Source organism: Hemicordylus capensis, chromosome 4, assembly GCF_027244095.1.
Source record: "Hemicordylus capensis ecotype Gifberg chromosome 4, rHemCap1.1.pri, whole genome shotgun sequence".
Lineage (NCBI taxonomy): Eukaryota > Metazoa > Chordata > Lepidosauria > Squamata > Cordylidae > Hemicordylus > Hemicordylus capensis.
This window is the reverse complement of record NC_069660.1, coordinates 316829510-316853987: the sequence shown is the minus strand read 5'-3', so window position 1 is coordinate 316853987 and position 24478 is coordinate 316829510. Positions and strand designations below refer to the sequence as shown.

The 24478-nt window shown below is 47.5% G+C and overlaps 1 protein-coding gene across 15 annotated transcripts in view; it reads right to left on the bottom strand.

Moving 5' to 3' along the window:
- The window catches only part of ADGRB1 (adhesion G protein-coupled receptor B1), a 464876-nt gene that overhangs the window by 31943 nt on the left and 408455 nt on the right, over positions 1-24478 (bottom strand). For 12 of the 15 annotated variants that reach the window (XM_053246405.1, XM_053246399.1, XM_053246407.1 and 9 more), the window contains 3 exons: positions 18599-18770; positions 13303-13398; positions 10333-10387 (listed from right to left, as the gene is read on the bottom strand). In XM_053246405.1, coding sequence (XP_053102380.1) covers positions 10333-10387; positions 13303-13398; positions 18599-18770 — 323 coding nt within the window. The remainder of the gene's footprint in view (positions 1-10332; positions 10388-13302; positions 13399-18598; positions 18771-24478) is intronic. The other 3 variants (XM_053246412.1, XM_053246406.1, XM_053246411.1) reach the window with 1 other exon arrangement.

Sequence of the window (24478 nt, the reverse complement as noted above, 5' to 3'; positions counted from 1 at the left end):
TTGAGATTGTCTCTTCTAAACACAGACAGTTCCTCTGTTAAAGGACAATCTATGGCCTGAAATAGATGACTTAATCTGTCACCTTTCTACACAAAGTCTTTGTACTGCACTAATGCCGGAAGCTTCCTTTTTGCTGGAAAAGAAGCCAGGCTATTGTTCCGCTCTGAGTCCTACTGCAAGAAGCAAGGCATGGGGTATTTTTTCCAAGGGTTGGCCCTTCTCTTGTGAACATGCCACACAACCTTCAGCAGCAGCACAAAGAACATCCATCCTAGTCTGACTGCCGGACGGTATTGCTTTGTATCATCCCTTATTATGTTCTTCACAGACAGGAGAGAACTGCAGATAAGAACTTTCCATTTTAGGGTGATGATGGTGGGGCAAAGAAGGTCTAGCAAAGGGAAATGTGCTGTGTGGAACAGTATTATATGCAGTGCAGATCTGAAACAAACACTAACAGGAATTTGCAAGTGGTCTGTTCCTTTCTGTCATTTTGAAGATCCAGTTTGGAAGATGGTTTTCTTGCGGTTGTATGCCTTCAGCTAGGGGAAGTATAGAAATCTCCCTTCTGCAGTCACTTCTACCCAGGCTTTCCCTCTGATCTTGCTTCCACACAACTGAAAATGGGGAGCACACACAGTTCGGAGACCCAGGTAGAACACATTGAGGTGGGTCTCACAATCGGTGAGACCTGCCTTCAGAGGGTTTGCGGGGAGAGCGGGCGTAGCCCCCTCTCCTCACAGATGATCCCCAGACAGCCCAGGGCAGCCGGATCGGCCACACACACAACTGCCAGCTCCGTCACAGAGCTGGCAGGGGCGGCAGGGATAGGGGGCCATGCGGCCCCTGGAAGTTCCAGGATGTCCCGCGTGAGTGCACAGAGCATCCTGGAGAGACCCCCAGAGTCAGGAGGCTTGTTTCAGCCTCCTGCCGGGGGTCTCCACGTGTGTTGCCACAGCACAGAGCCGCGCTGAGCCAATACACGGTCAAGAAGACACAGGTAGTGGAGCGCTCACTCCGCTAACCTCGGCTAAGGGGAGGGGGAATTCGGAGGGTTTGCTGCCGGGAGCCGTGCAGCTCCCTTGGCAGTAGATGGTCAGCAAAAAAGTGGGCTAGGCTGCCTTAGCCCGCTTTTTGCTGATCGTGAGCATCTCCTCCTTGTCTTTCGATTGTGTGAATGTCTTCATTGTTTTTCCTTTTTAAAAGAAGCCATTGGGAAGGTCTGAACTGAATCAGGACCTACAGAGTGAGTGAGTGAGTGAGTGGGAGGGAGGCAGGGAGGGAGGGAGGGAGATCGCCTTCCCCTGCAACTCACACACATGACATGGCCCCATGTAAGCCATGCTCCCTCAACTCAAAGCTGTCATTTGCCCCAGGAACTAGGTACTGTAGCCAACAGCAGCTTTGGGGGGAAATAGTGGATTTGTGGGGAGATTATATTTATTGGGACCATGGCATCAGGAGAAAAGAGCTCCCCCTTGCTGGACCATGAGTTAGACCCCACTCCCTCCATACCACAGACCCAACTGGGTCCACATCTCCCAGCACCTGCTGTTTTGAAAAAAAGAAGATGGTAAGACACTGGTTGACATCCTGAGGTGCTTCACATGATCAAAGTGAAGCGCCTAGAGGTGGTTTGCGAGGAGATTGGACACCCACATGGCTACTGGCTCTGTCATGGAGCCAGTAAGTGCGGTGGGGATCAGGGGCCTCCTGGCCCACAGAAGTCTCAGAATGCCCCACGCGAGTGCGTGGGGCATTCTGGGGAAACCCCCGAGGCTGGGAGGCTTGTTGGCGCTTCCTGCTCAGGGGTCTCCTGGTGAGTCGCCACGGAGCGGCTCTGTGCCGTGGTGACTCATGATCGCCAAAATGGGGTTAGCATCGCACTTGCTCCACTAACCTCGTTGCGGGGTGGTGGCGGGGCGGGATTAAGCGGGCTAACTGCCAGGAGCCACGCAGCTCACTTCGCCCGCATTCGAGCAGTCATGTGAATAGCCTCCCTGACTAGCAAAGCACTTGCAGAAGGACACTGCATTCAGGCAACGCTGCTGTGCGGGTGACTTCTGCCAAGCCGGGGACTTGTGTTTCAGGCCAGTGCTGCCCTATTTCAAGCATGCCTGCACTTGCACCACAGTGGCACAGCCCGGGGGAATGCCTCATCCGTAGCGTGGGCACAAAGGTGCATGTGCCCAAAACCATGACTCCCCAAATACCCATTTTTCAGGGCTTTGTCCATTGCACAAGTGCTTCACTAGTCAAGAAGTCAGCCAAAGTCAGTAGACGTCATCCCACATCTACTTTGACCCTGTTGAGTTAGACTCTGGGCCAGCTAGTTACTCTAGTTTTTTTAAAAAGGTATAGGAATAGGGAGAGCTTCCTTCAATGCCTGAGTTATGTGTGCTTTTTGTTTTGTTAAATTCAGGGTCCCTGCATCCAAAGGGATGGGGGCAGGGGGTGAAAAGGAGAAAAAACAGAGAGGAGGAAGAGAGGGAGCATGAAAAAGAAGCCATGGGGGACAGAAAGGACAGCTGCAGGCAGTGGAGTATCACATCTGATTGATGGGTGTCAATGAAGACAGAAAAAGAAGCAATGAGGATTCGCCTCAGAGCGTGTTGGTACTGGCATAATTCACAACTCCTCAGTTCATACCTCCTCATACTCCCTCTTGAGGTTAAGCAGCTGAAGTGGGAGCATGATAAATGGTTCCTCTTTAAGGAGGAATGATGTGATGTGGTTAACTCTCCATCAAGCCTGCTCTTGAACATGGGACGCCGTCCACTGCTGAGTCAGACTATGGGTCCCTCTAGCCCAGTGTCAAATACACTGACCACCAGCAGCTCTCCAGGGTTTTAGGTCCAGAGAGGTCTTACCTGGAGATGCTGCCAGGGATGGAAGCTGAGAGCTCCAGGACTATGCAAAGTGAGTATTCCACCACTGAACTACACTCTTTCTCTGCAGACCAGCAATGCCACCTGTGCTCAGGTCCGAGGCACAGTGCAGACTGTATGTCTGATGTACTGAGGAGCAAAGCAGCAGTAACTGTTCCATAATAAGGGCAGTTATTTAAGTAAGGATGTGCTCGCAGGCGGGCCCAGTGGTTTACAAGCGGGTAACCCGCTCAATAGCCCCTGCCCTTAGCCGAGGTTAGTGGAGCGAGTGCTCCGCTAACCCCATCTTTGTGCTCGTGTGTTGCTTTGGCGTAGCTCCGTGCTGCAGCAACTCATGAGTAGATCCCCGACTGGGAGGCGGAAAAGCAGCCTCCCGGCTCAAGAGTCTCTCCAGCATGCCCTGCGCCCTGGCATGCTGGAGCTTCTGGGAGCTGTGCGGCCCCCTGGTCCTCCTAGCCCCCACCGGCTCCGTAACAGAGCTGGCAGTCGTGTGGGCAGCCGGCTCGGCCGCCTGGAGCAGACTGCCTGCTCGTCTGCGGGGAGCTCGTGTGCTAAGGCTGTTCTCCCTGCTAACCTACTCCAGGCTCTTCTCACTGATTGTGAGAAGAGCCTCTTTACCTTTAGGCAGTGTCAGCAGTGGGGATCGGGGAGGTGGCCGTGTGCAGGGTCGGTGTTGGCGTTGACAGGGGATCCTCCAATTCCTCCCCCACTGCCCCCCCCAGCCACCCCATGACAGGCTGGGCAGGCTGCAGTCGTGTCCAGGCCTCTGCACACGTGCAGAGGCCATTAGAGTGACTTCAGCACATGCGCAGAGGCCACGGGTGCCACCACATGTGATGATGCAAATGGCCTCTCTGCACACTCGGAAGTCACTCTGATGGCCTCTGCATGTGCACAGAGGCCTGGACCAGACCGCAGCCTGCCCGGCCTGTCATTTGGGAGGCTGGTGGTGGGTTGGGGGGTTGGAGGGGGTCTCCGCCATCCATGTCACTGCCGCTGCCTTATAAGGTAAAGACTACCTCTTCTGCCCCCCCCCCCGCCCACACTGCATGTACTTTAAGGGCAGCCCTTTACTGGTAAAGGGGAATCAGATTTCCCTTTACAATTTCCCTTTACAATTTCCCTTCCACCAGATTTCCCTTTACAATTATATCCCTTAAGCCAGCTCTTTGAGCCGGGCCCAGCTCAACTCGAACTCAGACTGGCTTCGCTCTTTATGGGGCGGGTCCAGCTCGAGCGTGAGCCTTCGAGCCTGACTCGATTCCAGCCGGCTCGCACAGCCCTTCATTTAAGCTGCCTCCAAATGAAGCCAATGGAAGTTGCCGCACCCTCTGCAGTCTAGACTGGCCTGGGTGCTTCGGTCTGTGTGAGTACCTGCTGGTGCCTGTGGCTGACAACAGCCACCAAGAACTCTGCAGCCCACTGGAGCAGGGATTCCCAACCCATAGCCTTCCAGAGGTTGCTGAACAACAACTCCCATCACCCCCAGCCACAAACTGTAGCTGGGGGTGATGGGTGTTGTAGTTCAGCAACATCTGGAGGGCCACTGGTTGGGAACCCCTGCACCAGAGACTCTGGAAACGAAACATGACCACTACAGTGGCTGCCATTCACCGTGTTATAGCTGCATAGAGCTGAAGCCCAGAGCTGCTGTGGACTTCTAAGCAAGCCCCAACGCTATTCAGAAGCAGCAGTTGTAGAAGCAGAGTTTCCACAGGTCTCCCCATTGTTGTGGATGCAGAAACTCACGGCCACGTCTGCTGCTTTCGGACAGCGCTGTGTACTGCTTGGAATTCTGATGCACAGCCATAACACCGTGCATCAAGGCAGCCACTGTTCCTCAGTGGCTTGGCAACTGGCAGCTCCTACTCCCCCCCTCCCCCCCCAATATTTCCTAGAGTGAGGGCAGGAAGCATTGTGCTTAGTTATTGGCTCCATGACAATGTTAGATGATGATGTCAGGTCATTATGAAGCCAATCAAGAGTGAGGGGGATGCTTCCTGCCCTCACTCTAGTGAGGCTTGGGGCAGAGGAAGGACAGCTGTCAGCTGCAAGACTCCAAGGAGTGCTTTCACTGCTACAACCAGAGCTGCAAAACATTTGGCCATGATAGCAAAAAGAGGTAAGCTGAGGGGCAGCTTTGGGAAACTTTTCACCCATCAAAATTTGCCAAGGAAATTCCAGCAGGGTCTTCCAGCTCAGTACCCAGCTGGGAGCCTGGGAAGCTGCTATATAGACAAGCAGATAACAAGAGGAGGAAGACAAAGAAGAGGGATGGCTGCATAAATTGATCAGTATAGAATGGACTGCAATGAATTGATACAGGAGGTACATGACAGAGAGTAATGGAATGAAACCAGCAGTGAGGATCACTTCACACAATACATTTTAAAATTTAGCCTGCAACATGTTTTATGTGTGCACATTAAAAAACAATGAGGCCATTTACACAATTTAAAAAAAACTGTGTTCTACCCAGGTTTGGGAGCTGTGTGTGCTCTCAATTTTTGGTTGTGTGGAAGCAAGGTAAGAGGAAAACATGGGTAGAAGTGATTATGTGCAAGCATGGCAGGAGGAAAAGCTACCCAGGTTTTCCTCTACCTTGTTTCCACACAATTACTTCTACCCAGGTTTTCCATCCTTCCTTGCTTCCACACAACTGAAAATTTGGAGCACACATAGCAACCAAACCTGGGTAGAACACAGTTTTAATTGTATAAAATACCTCACTGTATCAATGCAGCAAATGTGTCCCCTCACCAGGGAGTTGGGAGTGGTCGCCTCCCTGTCAAGCATACAGATGTTGGCAAACAGGTCCTTGCTGCCAGTATTATAGGAAAAATCACAATACAAAATAAATGTACAGAAAAGAGGACAGAGAAAAGGAAAGGAAAAAGAAAAGAAAGCCAGGAGGGGAGCTAAAATGCATTTTATAGAGAAACGTACAACAATATTTTTGCACAGCAGTCTTAAGAGAGATCCTGGTTTGGAAGATTGGAATTCTGTGTAGGGTCTGAGCGAGCCACAGGTGTTCTTGCTTGGAAGCGGGAGGAGGAATCGTTAAGGAGGAGCTCGCAAAAGCCTAAGAAATGCTACAGGTTTTCTTTAGGAGGGGATGCAGGAGAGCAGAGCAACTGAGGAAGGGATGGACATCATGACAGTCTTGACAAAGCTATCATTGGCAGTAGGGGTGTGCAATTCAGATTTTTGGGTGATTCGGCTCGGACCCGAGCCGAATCACCCCCGTTCTGTTTTGTGCCCGAATCTGGGTCACCCGAATCACCCTTGATTCGGTTCGGATTCGGATTTAATCCGAATCCGAATCCGAATCAATTCGGGGGGTAAAAAGGGGCCCAGGGGCAAAATTTTGGGGTGGGGTGGTAGTGCCCAATGGGTAGAGTCTACCACCCCAATTTCAGGGGGATTGGGCAAAGTCCTGATTTTTTGTGAATTTTTAAAGTTTTAGTGACTTTGGGGCAGTTCGGGGGCATAGCATGGGATTTGGGCAAAAGGAGTGGGGTGGGGTGGTAGTGCCTAATGGGTGCAGGCTACCACCCCAATTTCAGGGGGATTGGGCAAAGGGCTGATTTTTGGTAAATTTCTGAAAATTTCATGTCTTTGGGGCAGATTGGGGCATATTGGGGCAGAAAGTGGGGGCTGGGGCAGAATAGTGGGGTGGGGTGGTAGTGCCTCATGGGTGCAGGCTACCACACCAATTTCAGGGGGTTTGGACAAAGGGGTGATTTTTTGAGAATTTTTGAAGTTTTGGTGACTTTGGGGCAGTTTGGGGGCAGAAAGTGGATCTGCCCCAAAATAGTGGGGTGGGGTGGTAGTGCCTCATGGGTGGAGGCTACCACACCAATTTCAGGGGGATTGGGCAGAGGGCTGATTTTTTGAGAATTTTTGAAGTTTGGGTGTCTTTGGGGCAGATTGGGGGCAGAAAGTGGATCTGCCCCAAAGGAGTGGGGTGGGCTGGTAGATAGTGCCTGATGGCTGGAGGCTACCACCCATCCCCAATTTAAGAGTGATTGGGCAGAGGGGTGAATTATGGTGAATTTATTTGTATGAGGTTTGTCTTCATAAGGTGAAGTGTGCTAAAGTGATTACTTCCTCATATTATTCATAGTAAAGGAAAGTGTGTAAAAGTGAAAGTGGGGTCATGAGAGTTGTTTAATTGAAAAAAATCTCATTTGCTATGATAGAATGAGAATTCACACCTCAGAAAAAACTTCTGAGGTGTGAATTCTCATTCTATCATAGCAAATGAGATTTTTTTCAATTAAACAACTCTCATGACCCCACTTTCACTTTTACACACTTTCCTTTACTATGAATAATATGAGGAAGTAATCACTTTAGCACACTTCACCTTATGAAGACAAACCTCATACAAATAAATTCACCATAATTCACCCCTCTGCCCAATCACTCTTAAATTGGGGATGGGTGGTAGCCTCCAGCCATCAGGCACTATCTACCAGCCCACCCCACTCCTTTGGGGCAGATCCACTTTCTGCCCCCAATCTGCCCCAAAGACACCCAAACTTCAAAAATTCTCAAAAAATCAGCCCTCTGCCCAATCCCCCTGAAATTGGTGCGGTAGCCTCCACCCATGAGGCACTACCACCCCACCCCACTATTTTGGGGCAGATCCACTTTCTGCCCCCAAACTGCCCCAAAGTCACCAAAACTTCAAAAATTCTCAAAAAATCACCCCTTTGTCCAAACCCCCTGAAATTGGTGTGGTAGCCTGCAGCCATGAGGCACTACCACCCCACCCCACTATTCTGCCCCAGCCCCCACTTTCTGCCCCAATATGCCCCAATCTGCCCCAAAGACATGAAATTTTCAGAAATTTACCAAAAATCAGCCCTTTGCCCAATCCCCCTGAAATTGGGGTGGTAGCCTGCACCCATTAGGCACTACCACCCCACCCCACTCCTTTTGCCCAAATCCCATGCTATGCCCCCGAACTGCCCCAAAGTCACTAAAACTTTAAAAAATCGCCAAAAATCAACCATGAACCGAATCACCCGAATTTTTTGTGCCCGAAATTCGGGTGATTCGGCTCGTGTCCGAAAAAATTCGGGGGGCATCGGGGGTGATTCGGTTCGGCCCCGAATCACCCGAAATTGTTCATTTTGGGCACAGATCGTTCTGTGCCCGAAATTTTTTGCACATCCCTAACTGGCAGCAAGCACGGAGCTGGATCTGCTTACGGAGAGCCAAGGGATAGAGGTAGTCTGATAGCCCATGCCACCCTTCAGGGTTGGGATGAAGGGACAGGATTTGGGAAGAGGAAGAGGAAGAGGAGAAGACAGAGGGTGGTGGAGGAGTCAGTTCATCCACCTCTCTCCAAGTACAGACAAGATCTGGGGTGGAGCAAGCAATGCAATGTGAGGGGGCCCCTAAAAGTACTAATTCAGTATCCAGCTCTTATGAGATTGGGTCAAGCTGAGTGGACCTTCGGGCATGGTGAACTGATTTCCTGAAATGTTCCCCAGAACTAGGGCAAAGCTGAAGCATCTGCAAGAAGATTGGACCACCTTCTTCAAATCCCGTCAAAAGTCAATCTATCGGGACTTTCATGCAGCAAAATGGTTGTGGGGATCAACACTAAGTGGTGCAAGGACTTAACGTCAACCCAGTGGAGAGGACTTTGCAGATCTCTGGGCAAGAACTGAATCAGTTGAGATGTAAGGAGGGTAGAGGAAAGCCTGCTAAGGGCCAAACTAGATGTAATCAGGGCAGCCAAGTTTTTTTATTCGTGTATTTCTCCCATTGACATAAAAATTAGAATGGAGGTGCTAATGTTTACAAACAATGGGGTTCAGAGGCTTTCTCCTCTTGGCTTTCCAGGGACTTGGTCAAACCTGATACTTGCTATGCAGTTTGGTATCCCTTATAGTAGGGATTCCCAAACTGGGAGCCTCCAGATGTTGCTGAACTACAACTCCCATCAGGCCCAGCTACAATTTATTGTGGCTGGGGATGATGGGAGCTGTAGTTCAGCAACATCTGGAGGCTCCCAATTCAGGAACCACTGCCTTATAGCATATATTAAACAAGAGCAGCTTTTCCTAAGTCCTCCTTAATCCTCCAGTCTTTTTTGGAGGACATGTTTGGAAACTAAATGTCTTCACATGCGCTTAAACTTCAGAGGTCAAGAAATGTGGGCTCTGTTCTTCAGCCAGACAAGATTATTTTACATGTTGAGCTGTGCTGGTACATTTTTTGCTCATCGGGCATCATGTTTCACTCATCACAGACAAGTAGATTAGTGGATTTCCTGAGCCCTGTTAATCTTGATGTTTAATTGACCTAGTAACCTTCATTTCCTGTATGTAACTTTGTCTCAAAATGGGATGTGATCACTTTGTTAATTTGTGTTGATCCATTCTTTCCGCCTGCATTCATTTCCCCTTCCTATCTTGTTGAAAATGTCAATGGAAGTAACCAAAAATAAGAGGCAGCACAGTGAAGGGACCTGAACACCACACCCGTTACCCAGTCCAGTGCCTGACAAAACGAAGCATACGAGAAGCCAGACATGGGAGGGGTGGGGTATGTATGTGCATGAACACTGGCCGGTTCGAACGTTTGGTGGTGGGGGAGTGGTAGGACTTTAAGGGTGGGGGAGGGTGCATTTACCACTCCTCCCAATTCCCCTCCTGTTGGCGCTGGAGTCCTGTAAAATCTTTTGGGTCAGCAGTGTACCTCCCTGCCACCCCTTCCCCTCTTTGGGCCAGAAGTGCATGCCATGTGTGTGCACGCACACGTTGCATGTGGCACATCAAATGGGCCCATGCACAATCATGATGTGTGGATGTGCGTGCCCGACAAGGGCCTGCATGCCTGGTACTTTCGGCCACTTCTGCTCGAAGAGGGGAAGGGGCTGCAGGGAGGTACACTCCCGCCCCAAAAGATTTTACAGGACTCCAGCGCCGGCGGGGGGGAAGTAGGGGGAGGAGTACGTGCACCCTCCCCCACCCTTAAAGTCCTACCCCCCACCCCTTTGAGCCACCCCTGCCCAGTTCTGTGCATATCCCTAGGGTGGAGTCAGTTCCCCTAACCCATGCTCCCCTTTTCAATTAAACATCAGGCTCAACCCCCAGTGTGTATGCCATGAATGGCGTCCGGCACCTGAGCACACATGGCTCCACATTTTGAGTCTGCTCAAAGATCTGCCCAACAGCATTCCTGTGCTTGGCCTTGGCACTGAAACCTAAAGGTGAGGAGCAGGGGGGAAGTTGGCAGACAGAAAGTGGGTGGAGTTTGCAGTTCTTTAGGGTTGGGATGAGCAAGGAGCAACTGAGGCACACAGACCACAGACAAGACCATTGGTCACCAACAGAAAGAAAGGCAAATATATACAGATAACAAATATTGTAAGAAATAAAGGTCAAGTTCAATCCCCAAACCAGGTCACTTGATGATTTCTCACCTGTCATGTGCTCACCTGATCTACAGGCCATATCCACATCCTTCTCAAAATCAGTCTGGAAGACAGAGAAAACAGAGGGGGGTGTGGTCAACGGGGTGGAGGGGAAAGGGTGAGGGTGGGGAGGAGAAGGGCAAGGGGATGCAAAACCAACATGTCCAATTCTGCAAAATTAACAAGCAAACAATAGCAACAGCATACCCATAATATGAATCAAAGGAAAATTGCTTAGAGGAGAACATGTTGGGCGGGGAACTAGTTATTGGAGAGATGCAATGACAATCTGCCAAATTTGATTTCTGAACTGGATGCTGTCTTTCTGTTGGTAAGATACTGACCATAATTCCAAGCCCTACTTTCATTGGATTCCATTTGACTGATGCTCAGTGGGGCAGGGGCAGGGAGCACCAGTGGCTCCATGCATGTAATGACTGTGCAAGCAAATTGGAGGGAGAGAACAGGGGCTAGCTATCAGGTAACTCTTGCATCAGGTAACTAGGGACAAGAATAGTTATGGAATGTGCAATCGAAATGTACATCCCATTGGAAAAATGGGAACTGAAGGACAGCATTCACACTCAATTCCACATCTGGAGGCACATTAGAATGCACCTCTGGTCTACACCAGCAGCTCCTAAAAGGACAGATATCCAAAACACTCTGCAGATTTTCTGCAGATCTCTGAAACCATGGGGTGGGGAATTCTACAAAAATAAAGGGGCATCACTAGTGGACTGGGGACTACATTCTGGGCCCACTGGGGCTGTTTCACCAATTCAAAGGAAGCCCCGTGAGTGTGGTGACGGTGCTGCTGCTGCTGCAGAATGCCTTTAAACCCCTTCTGGGCACCAGGACCTTTCCACTGGAAACAAAGGAGAGGAGTCTTGTGCTGCTGCCCAGAAGTGCTGCACCATCGCTACACTGTTGGGGCTCCCTCTGAAGTTGTGCAGCAGTCCCAGTAGGTCGCTATCATTTATTTCATTTATTTATTTATCAAATGTGTACACCGCCCCAAACTTTAATCTCTGGGCAGTTAACAATAGCATAAAACAAAAGATATACAAAAACTCTAAACAATTTAAGAATTTAAAAATCAACCACAGATTAAAACCTAAAAATTATAACAATCTGAAAAAGCTTGGGTGAAGAGGTGGGTTTTCAAATGCTTTTTAAAAATTGTCAGACATGGGGAGGATTGTATTTTAGTAGGGAGCTCATTCCACAGTCTCGAGGCAGCAACCGAGAAGGCCTGTCCCTGTGTGGCCACCAGCCGAGCTGGCGGCAACTAGAGACGAACCTCTCCAGATGACCTCAATGGGCAGTGGGGTTCATAATGAAGAAGATGCTCTCTTAAATACCCAGGACCCAAGCCGTTTAGGGCTTTATAGATTATAACCAGCACTTTGTATTTTGCCCGGAAACCTTTTGGCACCCAATAAGCTCTGTCAGCAAGGGAGTGATGTGGTCTCTCTGAGATGACCCAGAGACCCAACCTGGCCACCGCATTCTGTACCAACTGGAGTTTCCAGACTACATACAAAGGCAGCCCCACATAGAGCACATCATTGATGGGGGGGGGGGGCTGTGCAAAATGTTGCCCAATATTTCCAAGATGAAACCACTGAATTCCTCATCTGGCCTTGGGAAAGTAGTTTCACTGGACCTCTGTTCCTCTCCTGTAATATTGGTTCTCTTTGGCCATGATCAATGCCATTTCAAGTATATGAGATGCACAAATTCTGTGAGCAGCAAAGGATCCAAGAGAGGAAGGCAGAACAGCAAAGCAACCCCTGCACAACCAGAACCTGAAATTGTACTTCCTGATAACTCAGGAATTAGGATCTGGAGAGTTGTTTAACTAGTCACAGAACATTTGGTCCAATAGGTCAAAGAGGATCTTTCTGTCCTAGCAAGAGCTTTCTGTCCCCTTGTGTCAACGGAGGAAATGGCAGTGCCAACCATGGCATGAGGTATGTTGCTAAAGATGGAGGAGTGGGAAACTAATTGATGTGACCCATGAGGCTCAATTCAGTGGGAAGTGCTTGTGCATCATGTTAGTACTGGTAAGGTAAAGTGTGCTGTCAAGTCGATTTCGACTCCTGGCACCTGTCAAGTCAATTTTGACTCCTGGCACTCCTGGGTGATAAAAAGCAGAATGATAATATGGTATTGCACACAATCAAAAACTGTGCTCTACCTGGGTTTGGGAGCTGCGTGTGCTCAGGTTTGCCTCCTACCTTGTTTCCACGCAACTGAAACTGGGAGCACACACATCTCCCAACCTGGGGTAAAACACCCTTTGTGTGAATGAACTCAGTGTGTGCTGCTATACAGGGAAAGGGGACTGGACTAGGTGGGAATACCTAGGTTGGAGGCTGTTGCATTGTTGATTTTGTCTGTCTTTCTGTTTGGGATTCATGTTTCTGAGACATAAGGACACAACAGATGCCTCCCATGAATTTTAATCAGTGATGCTGCTAATGCTCATAATTCCTTAGCTCAGAATAGATGCTCAGGGTCCTGTAATGCTCTCCTTCAGTAGGGAGTGAATCTTAAAGCCTTTGAGTTCTTCTCTAGCTTGGATTTTAATATGATCTGGAGGAGACATCTCAGTCGCTTAGCTGGTGGCTGGTGGCTGGGCCGGGGAGGGAAAGGAGAGGAAAAGAGACCTCCCTCCCTGCGGCTGCTCTTGCACAGGAGGTGAGGGGAGAATTGCTTCTTTGGAATTACCCCCAGCTAAGGGTGTTTGAGGACTGGCAATTACGTCGATTTAGAACTCTTGGGGAAATAACATTTTTTCCTGAGCATTTCCCACTTTTGCCCCTAGTTGCCAGTCTTAGTCCAAATCACACCAGAGAGAATTTGTCCATCACCAGCTAGAGTACCCTGGCTCTGTCTTTGGGTCATGGGAGCAATAACAGCTGGAGCCAACCCTTTGGTTAACACAGGCCAGCAAGAGGCACTTTATCCTACCATTAGCTGAGCATGTCCATTCTGAAATGATCCACCAGAATCTCCATTTCCTTCTTCTTGGCGGTCCACCACTCGGCATTTCACAGCATCCTGCACCTAAAAAACAGTGTTCAGTTCATTTAGAAACATTACAAGCCATGCTTCAGCATAAGACTCTTAGGGTGATGTTACTGTTAAAACAGGAGGAAGCAGCTGCCATACAACTGGTAACATTAATGAGCTACAAAACATGCTGGCATAGCAGAGCAGATAAAAATGTCTCTACCTAGCACCACAAAGACCTCAACGATGGTGCGAGATGAGCATCCTTGGGGAAGGTATTCCACATGTGGGACACCACAACTGAGAAGGCCTCTCACCAGTGACCACCCACCAAAACATGGTGGCAGAGGACATGGAGGATGGCTTCTGATGATGCTCAAAGGTTCAGCTTGCTTATATGGCAGGAGGCGGTCTTTCAGGTACCCAGATGTTGCATGAGATAGAATCAGAGGAAGGATCCTACTGAGCAAAATAAGGGAGTCAAATAGCTTCCACATTGGGCAAAATGAACTATTAAAAAAAACCAGGGCAAAAAGAATAGAAATGGACCCTCACAATTGAACCTTCAAATGCATGGAGGACAAGTCTATCAGTGGCTACTAATCCTGATGGCTGTAAGCTACCTCCATGTTCAGAAGCAGGATGCCCCCGAATACCAGTTGCAGGAGAGCAGCAGCAGGAGAGGGAGCATGCCTTCTTTTTTTCTGGTTGTGTGGCTTCCCAAGGCATCTGGTGGGCTACTGTGGAAAACAGGGTGCTGGACTAGACAGGCCTTTGACAGGCCTTTGACCTGATCCAGCAAGGCTCTTCTTATGTTCTTACTAATTTAATGGAAGTGGAACTAAAAGGTCAGAATTAGAAATGCAGCTAGAGTGTCTAGAGCAGAGTTTCTCAAACTTGGGTCCCCAGATGTCCTTAGACTACAGCTTCCATCAAGATGATGGGAGTTGAAGTCCATCAACATCTGGGGACCCACAGTTGGGAACCTTCGCTCTCTAAAGTAACAGGGAAACCAATGACTTCATGAATGACATATTTCTTCTTTTAAAATCAATATGTATTGATTTTCATATTTTAAATCGCAAGGCTCACAATGGGACCCTCCCATTCCAGAATTGCCTTCCTTGGCAGCCATTCCAGCTGGTCTTCTTTGGACAGAGTGGTGAAAACACAAGCCCCCCCACCCCCATCAGCCTGGCTGGGAAAAATGCCCTCGGCTCTTCCCTTCCCAGAGCTGTCTCCTGCAGCAACCATTCTACACAGTCATGATGTCATGGGCTGAGTTGGGACCAGAATGTGCTTATGTTCCTCCTCCCATTTTCTATTGTGTCTCAGACTATAAGTCATTACTGTAAACTGTACAAAGATGATAAATGCCTTTAGAAACGCATACGTATTATTCTGCATTTGGTTCTGTTTGTAATGAAGCTCTATTTTTAATTTTTGTTACTAACAAATTTATTTTGTTACTAACAATTTAATAAACATACAATTCCATAATTCAGCATTCAGAATAATACAATGTACAAGAAAACAGCAATAATAGAAATGATAATACATTGAGTTTTACCCTCACCTTCCCAGCTTAATACAACTATTCACTCAAATCATACATCCAGTTTATGCCCACATCCAATACATAAATAAAAAACCCCCATATCAACACCCCCCAAAAACAATAACTAAAAAACAACAACATAGAGAGAGAGAGAGAAAGAAAGAAAGAGAAAAAGAAGAGAGAGGTAAGAGATCTAATTGCAGTGAGAGAATGTGCCAGTCTCCAGATGAGACAACTATTATAATACATAAAACTCTAAGAAATTCTACCAAATTTCCTTGAATACATCTTGCATCCTGTCTAAAATAAATAATTTCTCATGGGTCAACAAGATTAGTAAGTCAGTTATCCACTGCCCCAGCTCCACCTGCTGCTTTTTTATTCTACTTTTGAAATATTTAATACTTTGCCAATATCAGGCTCAAAGAAGTCATGCCTACCATATTCCCATTCCTTTAAAATTATCCGTAGTATTGCAATTTCTGCTGTAAACATCAAGTTAATGGCTTTAAACTAAGTTAATATAAAATTTAATATAAAGTTAATGGTTTGCTGGCCATGGAAGAGTGGTGCATATGCAGCTCCATGAGTATGAAAATCCCACGTATGCTGCAAGCAAACATGCAGAGCCTCCATGGCTCCTAAGGACTGTGTCACTCACTGCTGTAGCGACACAGCTCCCATTGGGAATAATGGGAGCAGCATTGCTACAATGATTATGCGGTCCTTAGAATCCATGGAGGCTCTGCATGTTTGCTAGCTAATATGCACGTGCACCCCACTCTTCCATGGGCAGCATGCAGCACTGTACGTAAGGCAAGCCAATATTTTTAACTAGCCCCATCTTCTCCAGAATAAGCACACAAATCTATATTCCCCCAAAGAAGTGAAGTAATCCAGCTCCTTGTCCATTATATCTCTGGCAGCTATTACCATTTAATAATCCGAATGAGAAGAAGGGAACTGGAGTCCAATAAGGTAGTGTGTGTGTGTGTGTGTGTGTGTGTGTGTGTGTGTAAGAATTAGGTGGCAATCTAATTATGTCTTGCTGATATTACCCAGTGTCATTGTCCAATCTTGTGCTACCTTCAACTCCCTCTTCCATTTATCTCTGTCCTTAAATAATGTATTTTAATACCTGCATGAAGAGGTGCACTGGCCACCCCTGTATTAAGAACTTTCCCCCCAAATTTTAATAAATCAGGAACATCAGAGGCACCCAAAGCATCATCCAGCCCAAGCCATACATTCAGGCTACATTTAAGTGAAAAGAGCACTTGATGGCAAACTGAACCCTGACTGAAGAACTGAAAAGGACTCAAAAGAGTCAGAAGAACCTGACTCTTTTTATTATTGACTGATCAATTGATGGATCAATTGAGTGTAAAAATACCCCTTGAGGATCACGTTTTCCATGTGACCAGCCACCCTGCCATTTTAACATGAGGAGTGCCCCAAAGTGTTCACTCATTATGAGTAGATTGCTCATCCCAGAATTGCTTCAGAAAGTTGGTCCATACCACTCTTGTAGCCAAAACCAAAAGGCACAGATCGATCACTGTTCCTCAAACATTTTGAATCCAGAGTTGTCTCCAATGTCAGTGGAGCGCATGAACTGTAGCCCAAGTAGGATGGTGATCCCTATTCTCCTTGCTCCTTCTGAATATGTAGTTGTCCAGCGGGAGCCCCCACCGGCCTTACCAGCTCCGACGTTCCCTCGGCAGCCAAGACCAAAGAGGCCTCAGGTGGCCAGGCAGAGCAGCCTGACAAGCAGCCAGCCGAGACGCTGGAAGACCAAGGAGGTGGGCTGGAGGGGCCAGGCTAGATGGGCCCGGGGAAGGGCGGGGGCGAGGGAGGGAGGAGGCAGCAGCAGCAGCAGACAGAGGCACAGCTGAGGGGGATAAGGGTGAGAGCAGCCTGATATGGAAGGGTGGAGGTCCACTTAGAGGGTGTGTGGGATCATCAGTTGTCAGGAGGGATTTAAGGCAGGCTCAACCAGTGATGAGGGGCAGTTGGAGGGTGAGTGGTGGAGGCGTCTGGAGAAAGACTGCCACAATGACCCCAAGGAACATGGAGGAGGAGGATTCGAGTGAACCAAACACCCACCCCTCAAAAACTCTGAGGTCCTGCCTTGGGGAGGTGAGAGGGAGAGGGAGAAGTAAAACAAGAGAACGGCCATGGAGAGACCAGTGTTGTGACAGCAGTGCAGGCCGAAAACAAGTCTGTGCAATCAAATACACTGTATGATATAATTTAAGAATATTAAAGCCCCTTGGTAAATTGGCAATTCCATCCTGCTCAAGGCTATATGAGGATTCTGACCTGCTCCCTCCCAACAAAAGATCTGCACAATTTATCTAGTTCTGTAAACTACAATTGAAGAACATATAATGGTAGACCTGTAAGGACATATTTCAATTTCAGCACAACATAAGACTTCCCAATCTTGACCTTTCCCTCAAGATATAATAGTAAAGACCCCCCAATGAGTCAAATCTAATTACAATCAAGAAATTAATGGGTCCAGCTTTAACTTTACAGTAGTCCTTAGAACTTTTGAGGATAAGAGCTATTTTTTAATTATTCTTGGTTGTTAGAACACTATGAAAAGTCTTCTATATAAGACTTTTCATATTATAACAAAAAGAATTAAAAATAGTTCATTCATATATATCTATATCTATATCTGAAAATTAAGAGGTAGGAAACGTAACCATAAAAACAGAGCAACAGAGGTTGGAGCTGTACATTGCCCTGAAGTTGCCCTGTTGGCAAACAGAGCTCAAGGCCACTTGGATTATGTTCCCCCATCCAATAATTTTCCTCTGGCATGAAAGTGAAATATGAGATGGTGGAGAGCCAGCCTTGCAGTAGAGTGCATGAATTGTCCCCTTTTCTAAACACGGTTCACCTTGGTTTGCATTTGGATGTAATGTAAGCACTGCCTGCTGTAAGATATTCCCCTTAGGGGATGGGGCCGTAGCTCAGTGGTAGAGCATCTGCTTGCTTGGGGAAAGCCCCAGGTTAAATCCTGGAATCTCATGGTAGGGCTGCCTGAAACCTTGAAGAAATGCTGCCAGATCAGTGTAGACAAGACTGAGCGAGATGGACCAAGGGTCTGACTCAGTATAAGGCAGCTTCCTATCTTGGGGGTGGGGATGTAGGCTAGCTCGGTGGTAGAGCCTCTGCTTTGCACACAGAAGGTCCCAGGTTCAGTTGCTGGCAGCTTCTAGTAGGGCTGGGAAAGACTCCTGTCTGGGAGTGCTACCCCCAATCTGTGTAGACAATACGGAGCTAGATGGAGCAGTGGTCTGCCTCAATATAAGGCAGCTGCTTATGCTCCCATGAGCCCTGTCCAGATGTGGAAGTGGGAACAGAAGTATGCCAGCTACCTGTGCAAGCACACTCCCTGACCACATCCTCTGAAGATCCCTGCATTTGGTATTGAACATGGGAAGATTTCCTCCCCACGACTGGTAATCCTGACCTTGCCTCCTCAGAGGGCTGAATGTGAGGTGTCTGGGGGACGTGGCCAGAGCAGGACACTGGGAGTCTGGGGCTGGCCGATGTGCTCCTGTACACCCCCCATGTTCAAGCTCAATGTGGGGCTAAGATGTGCAGAGGGCTCTGGTTTCTTCTAAAGTATGGCAAGGCCCCAGCTAGACTGAATCCATTCCTAAAACCCCAGGTGCCCACCTCTCTTCTCAGGATGCAATGGACCATCACAATGACAAAGCCCTCCAAGGAGTCAAAGACAGCAAAGAGGATCTGGAAGAGGGCTGACCGACGGTCTGTGATAGCCAGCACTGCCGACATCCACGTCAGGGCCAGAAGAGGTAGGACCACGCAGGAGCTCCAGAGCGACGCCCTGTGAGGAGGAAGAGAAGAGATCGTCACTGAGGTCCCAGCTACATCCCAGCTGTCAGGCTGCAGCCCCTCAAGAGAGTGATTCCCATAAGACTCCTGATCCCAAAAGATGGTAAACTTTGAGTCCAGGCAGATGTATCCCAAGTGGCTTCCAAGCTACTAGTGGGACAGCTGGAACTCAGCACGTGAGTAAGTAAGCTGACGACATTCCTGATCGGCCAAGCAGAAATACAGAGGAGTGCATAGCAAGAAAGCAGGGAGGACTGTTCCATCTCATCCTGACCCCCCAACCCACTCCACCCCTTTGGCATGGGCTCTGGGTTAAGAAGAGGGAAGAGAGTGACTGATCTTGTGGGGTTTTTCAAGAGAAATGCAAGTTCTGAAGAGCTGGCATGGGCAACAGAGTTGCAACAGCACAGATGGTTTGGCTCTTGCACACGTCTCTACTTGAGCTTCAAGAAAACTCCCTCTTTCCTCTTGCTATTCCTTGCTAGATCTTTGGAGGCCCCTGGGAGTAGGCACATGCCCTCCCTTGTACCTGATGTGCCTTAAATAATTTCATTCTGAATTACGGGCACTTTAGCATGTTGCTGAGCCATGAGTTTGCCAACCTCAATTACACATGAAGCACCTTTGTGTTGCTTTGCCAATGCAAAGCTCTAATGATGAATTCTCACAGTGTATCCAGGGTAGGGGTGTGCAATTCGGATTTTCTGTGTTTCAATTTGTAACCGAATCGAAACAGCCCCGATTAGATTTGGATCCGAATCTAACCCATCCGAATCACCCCAGATTCGATTTGGATCTGAATCGTGGCTGATTCAAATCGAATTGATTCGGGTTTCAGATCTGTCCTATTAATTCCTCCAGATTCCCAGATTTCATTTTAAAAAAAAGCTAAGCTCTAGCCCTTATAGAAGTGGAGTTATGGAGCAAAATGTGTGGTCACTATTTTTCAAGTGTTCAGATTCTTTGGTGTATAATAACATTCACTCAATGAATCCTTATGAGGATTCATTACACACCTTCATTTCTTCTATTCATTTTGACTGTCTTTTCGACAGCGCTTTCTTAACCTTAAAGGTGCGTAAACAACAATTCACCAAAAATCAGCCCCTTTGTCCAATCCCTCTGCAATTTGGGTGGTAGCCTCCACCCATTAGGCACTACCACCTCACCACACTCTTCCACCCCAGATCTTGCTTTATGCCCCAAATCTGCCCCAAAGACACGAAACCTTCAACAATTCACCAAAAACCAGCCCTTTGTCCAATTCCTCTGCAATTTGGGTGGTAGCCTCTACCCATTAGGCACTTAACTTAAACTGAGGAATACCCCACTTCCTTGTGGGTGAGAGTAGGGTGTAGCTGGCACATGGCAGTTGACAACTGGCACTGTCGACAGTCAAAATGAAGACAGTCAAGACAGTCAAAATGAATAGAAGAAATGAAGGTGTGTAATGAATCCTCATAAGGATTCATTGAGTGAAAGTTATTATACACCAAAGAATCCAAACACTTGAAAAATAGTGACCACACATTTTGCTCCATAACTCCACTTCTATAAGGGCTAGAGCTTAGCTTTTTTTTTTTTTTAAATGAAAGCTGGGAATCTGGGGGAATTAATAGGACAGATGCAAAACCCGAATCGATTTGAATCAAATCAGCCACAATTCGATTTGTACTCGAATCTAGCCAATGGATGACAGGGGTGATTCGTTTTGTCTCCGAATCACCCGAATCAGCAAGATTCGGGTACGAATTGAGTTGTATCCGAATCAATTTGCACATCCCTAATCCAGGGTGAATGAACATACATAGAAGGGCGATGCATGTATACCTCACTTGAGTGTCTTTGTGCAATCAACAAACATATAATTGTATGCACACGGGGATCTCTACATTTCAAGAGAGCCCTATGCATATTCAGTTGTACATGCATTGACTCCATGCAGACATTCAAGAATAACGCTATTCAGACATTATGCAGTACCTGTGTTCAGTGTCTGCATAGAGGTGCATGTTTTTGTGTGAAGGACTGAACCTGTGATCAGTGATTTTGAAAGTGAACCTGTGTACAGGCCCCCTGGAATGCAAGATACAAATAGAAAGCACAGCCCTTCACCTGCACTCAGCCTAACAGATGAATAAGTGTACCTGTGTACAGAGCTGAACCTGTGCATACCAAACACAGATTGTATGAGTGCTGTACATAACATCGGAACAGAGTTCTATCTTTCCTCTGTGTGTGTCCACTAATCCCAGACATGTCACAAGAATGAGGCTTATTAGAGTAAGTGCAGTGCAAAGTTACTTGGGATCCAAGCTGAGCTTCAGATTTCCAAGAAACAAGAGGTCAATCCAGAGCTTGGAGCAGTTTGCTATTATCCCCAGTCACCCCAAAGTGTGACCCATTTTGAAGTGGGTCATGCAGATTGTTGGCAGACTGTACTACACCCAAGCTGCACAATCCCTAGGCTTTCCAAATGTGCAATGGTGCGAGGATGAACATGTATTAGAACTGCTAAGCAATTGACTTCTTTTTGAATCTTTCCATATGGTGAAGGGGAAAAATTGCTTGTGCAGCAGAAGGGATGCAGAGATATGAATCTGTTTCTGACACAGGTTCATACTTTAGGAACCAGCCTTAATTTGCATGAATAATTGCATGGGTAAGAGGTCTACTTGGGTGACTAGTATGATGGGATTGCTCACAGAATGTGCAATGGCAAATACTGTAGGAAAGAGTGCACTGGGAACAAGGTAACTCTAGCTGCCTGAAGTTGCTGTAATGTCTTCTAGGAGTATTCTTATCTCAGGTGACACTGCTCATGTGAACATTCTGGGCAAATTAGAGGCAAATCATAGCTGAACAATCTCTTAGTGCCTTTGTCTAGAAATAAGTTCAGAGTACTTAAAAAAACAACAACGCATCATGAAGGCTAAAATCTTTCCTCCATGTATATGAACAAATTACTGTATTTACCCAAACACAAGATGACTCCTTTAAGATGAGCCCCTTTAAAATTCGAAGTTAGTACCGGTCATACCTATATTTACCCAAAAGAAAGAAGACAGAATTCGAGATGACCCCCTGATTTCTAACACCCAATAACTTGGGGAAAAAAACTAGTCTTGGATTCAGGTAAATACAGTAACCAGCATCTATCCATAGGGAATTGGCAGAAGCAAGTGTGTGCCTCTATTTGAGTCTCACATGCTTTATGGACCATTTCTCTTGATCGCAGGTAGAGGCAGCCAGACGTCTGCTGAGCAGCATCCGGCTCACTTTAAGAACCAGTTCAAAGGCAGGTGGGATATCATCACCTTTGGGCTGACAGAGCAGCATTTTGAAAATATCTTACACTCTTTACATGGGTAATACATCTGGTAATCAGGTACAAAACCAAACCTGGCATTTTACCACCTCTTCTTTTCAACCATGTCCCTCCCTCCATCCCCCTCCATACAACATGTTACGTTGGCTAACACAAAGCCCCAACAAAGTCGCCCACTACAACATGATGTCAATAAAACCGACTTAAGGACAAGCACAGGGTGGGGAGAACAGAACCCAGCCTAACCAAAAAGTGACCAGAAATGACACATGGGAAATAAAAAAGGGAGAAATTGATGGCACAGTAGCACAGGTGTATTCCATGCAAGGAGCACAAGAGTCAACATGTCTTCCGTGTGGCTATGGGACCATGAAGGCTATGCCTTTGGGGAAGGGAGGGTAACAATGTGACCTTACTACTTGCTCACTCCTGAGCAGTGAATTGTAAAAGTGAATTTTGGATCTCATCGAGAATTTCCCATTAGTTGTCCTCCCATGACCTCTCTCAAGGCCTCTTCCTCGCTTTCCTGAAATCTTCTTAATGCATGTCCATTCTAGCAATCCATAATAATGATGATACTATTGAGACATACGTGGGAAGTGCTAGTTGTTTCCTCATCACTAGCAAAGACCTGTGGTTAAGCAATGATGGGAAGGCTGTGCCGCTCAATGGGCATTGTGGATCCCCTCTTGCTTGGTTTGCTAAAACTCATATCTGTTGTCAAGAAATTGTCACCAATGAGAGGTCAAAGGAAAGCAGGTTATTAAAAACCCATACAGAGAGTTACCCACTGCCAGACTAATTAAGTGAATCCACTGTGGACAGCCAAGAAGGGGAAATAAGCAACAGAGAGTCTTAGGAGAGCAAAGTGCTTCAAGCATAGTGGAGTCTTCCACAAGTCTGCTCTTGCTGGATTAGCAGAATGTTAGGTTAGCAAGCATTTGTGTCTGTGCTCATCTTCATGGCTTTGGGAGTCATTAAGACCTCCAAGCTGATCTCCCTCTCATTAGCTGGGTTAGCAGGAGACGACTCTGGAACAGTCCACCAGCTGCCGTGACACTTCTGACTTTGTAAACTATTCTCTAGAAAATTGCTTTATTCGCCTAGCAAGAAGTAATTCTGTCTGTGCATGCCCATTTCCTTTGGCCTGCTTATTGGTAGCAGTTTCTTGATGTCTTATAGCACATGCAAGTTCATGGTCACAGCAGACCCCTGTGGGTTAAGCACCAAAACTCCCACCTTTTGCAGTGGTTCATTTGCCAATATTTGATGTACATGGAGATACTAAAGAAAGCGTGGAAGTGAGAGGAAGAGGTCAAAGAGCCAACAGGAAATGGAACAGGAACTGAGTGAGGAGGGAGTATTATCAGGGCAGAGGTGCAAGGAGCTTTTCAGGAAATTTGAAATAGGCACCAAATAGGGAGCTGCTGTAAAGGAGAAGGGTGAGGTGATCAGATGCACAGAAGATGATGGATTGATCAGCAGGAAGGACTGCAAGGAAGGGGCTAGAATGCTCTAGAGCAGGGACTCTCAACCTTGAGTCCCCCAATGTTGTTGGATTACAGCTCCAAACAGGCTTTGGCCATTGTGGCTCTGAATGATGGGCATTGTAGTCCAACCACATTTGGGGACCCAAGGTTGGGAACCCCTTCTCTAGACAAGGTTAAAAAGAACCTAGGCAAGATGATGCAGAGAAGGAAAGGCAGATGTTTAGTGCATGGAAAGAGCAGCAAGAAGTGGCAAAGAGATGCGAGAAGAGGAAAAAAGGGGTAAGAATGAAAGATTGGGGAGAAAGAGGCTGTCATCTTCCCCCCCCCCACAAAGGCATACAATCCCTAGGTTATGTGCCGTTGTGATGGGGGAAGATAACAGTATTGGTCCTCTGACAGAGAGGTGTGGCAGGGTATGAGTGGAATCAGAGGCTCTATTCCCACCTCCATAGATGAACATGATAGCCAAACTCCAGGAGGAAATTTTGGTGAGGGTCTGGAACTGCCCAGAAATTATACTGTGGCTCTTTCTGCTAGTATGCCCAGCCTCTCTCTAACCTCCTTGTGCTTAGCAGAAGAAAAACAGCTGGTGACTCTGCTGCAGGGATAGCTGCTCCTAGACTCATCTGGTTTCTGTTCTCTTCCTCCACATTCTTAGCCACTCGACACTGCTGTAAAATCCTACTCACAGCAGTGTCTGGCCACCCAATGGGCTGGTGCCATGTGGAATGCTCTGTTCAGTTGCCTGCATGGTCTCGTGGCCCTCCCTATCACTATCCAAAGCAGAAACATGCGTGTGTGTGTGTGTGTGTGTGTGTGTGTGTGCCTAACTGCCATAGTCATAGACCTGGCAGGGGGGATGGGTCAGGGTTAGTATGCAGC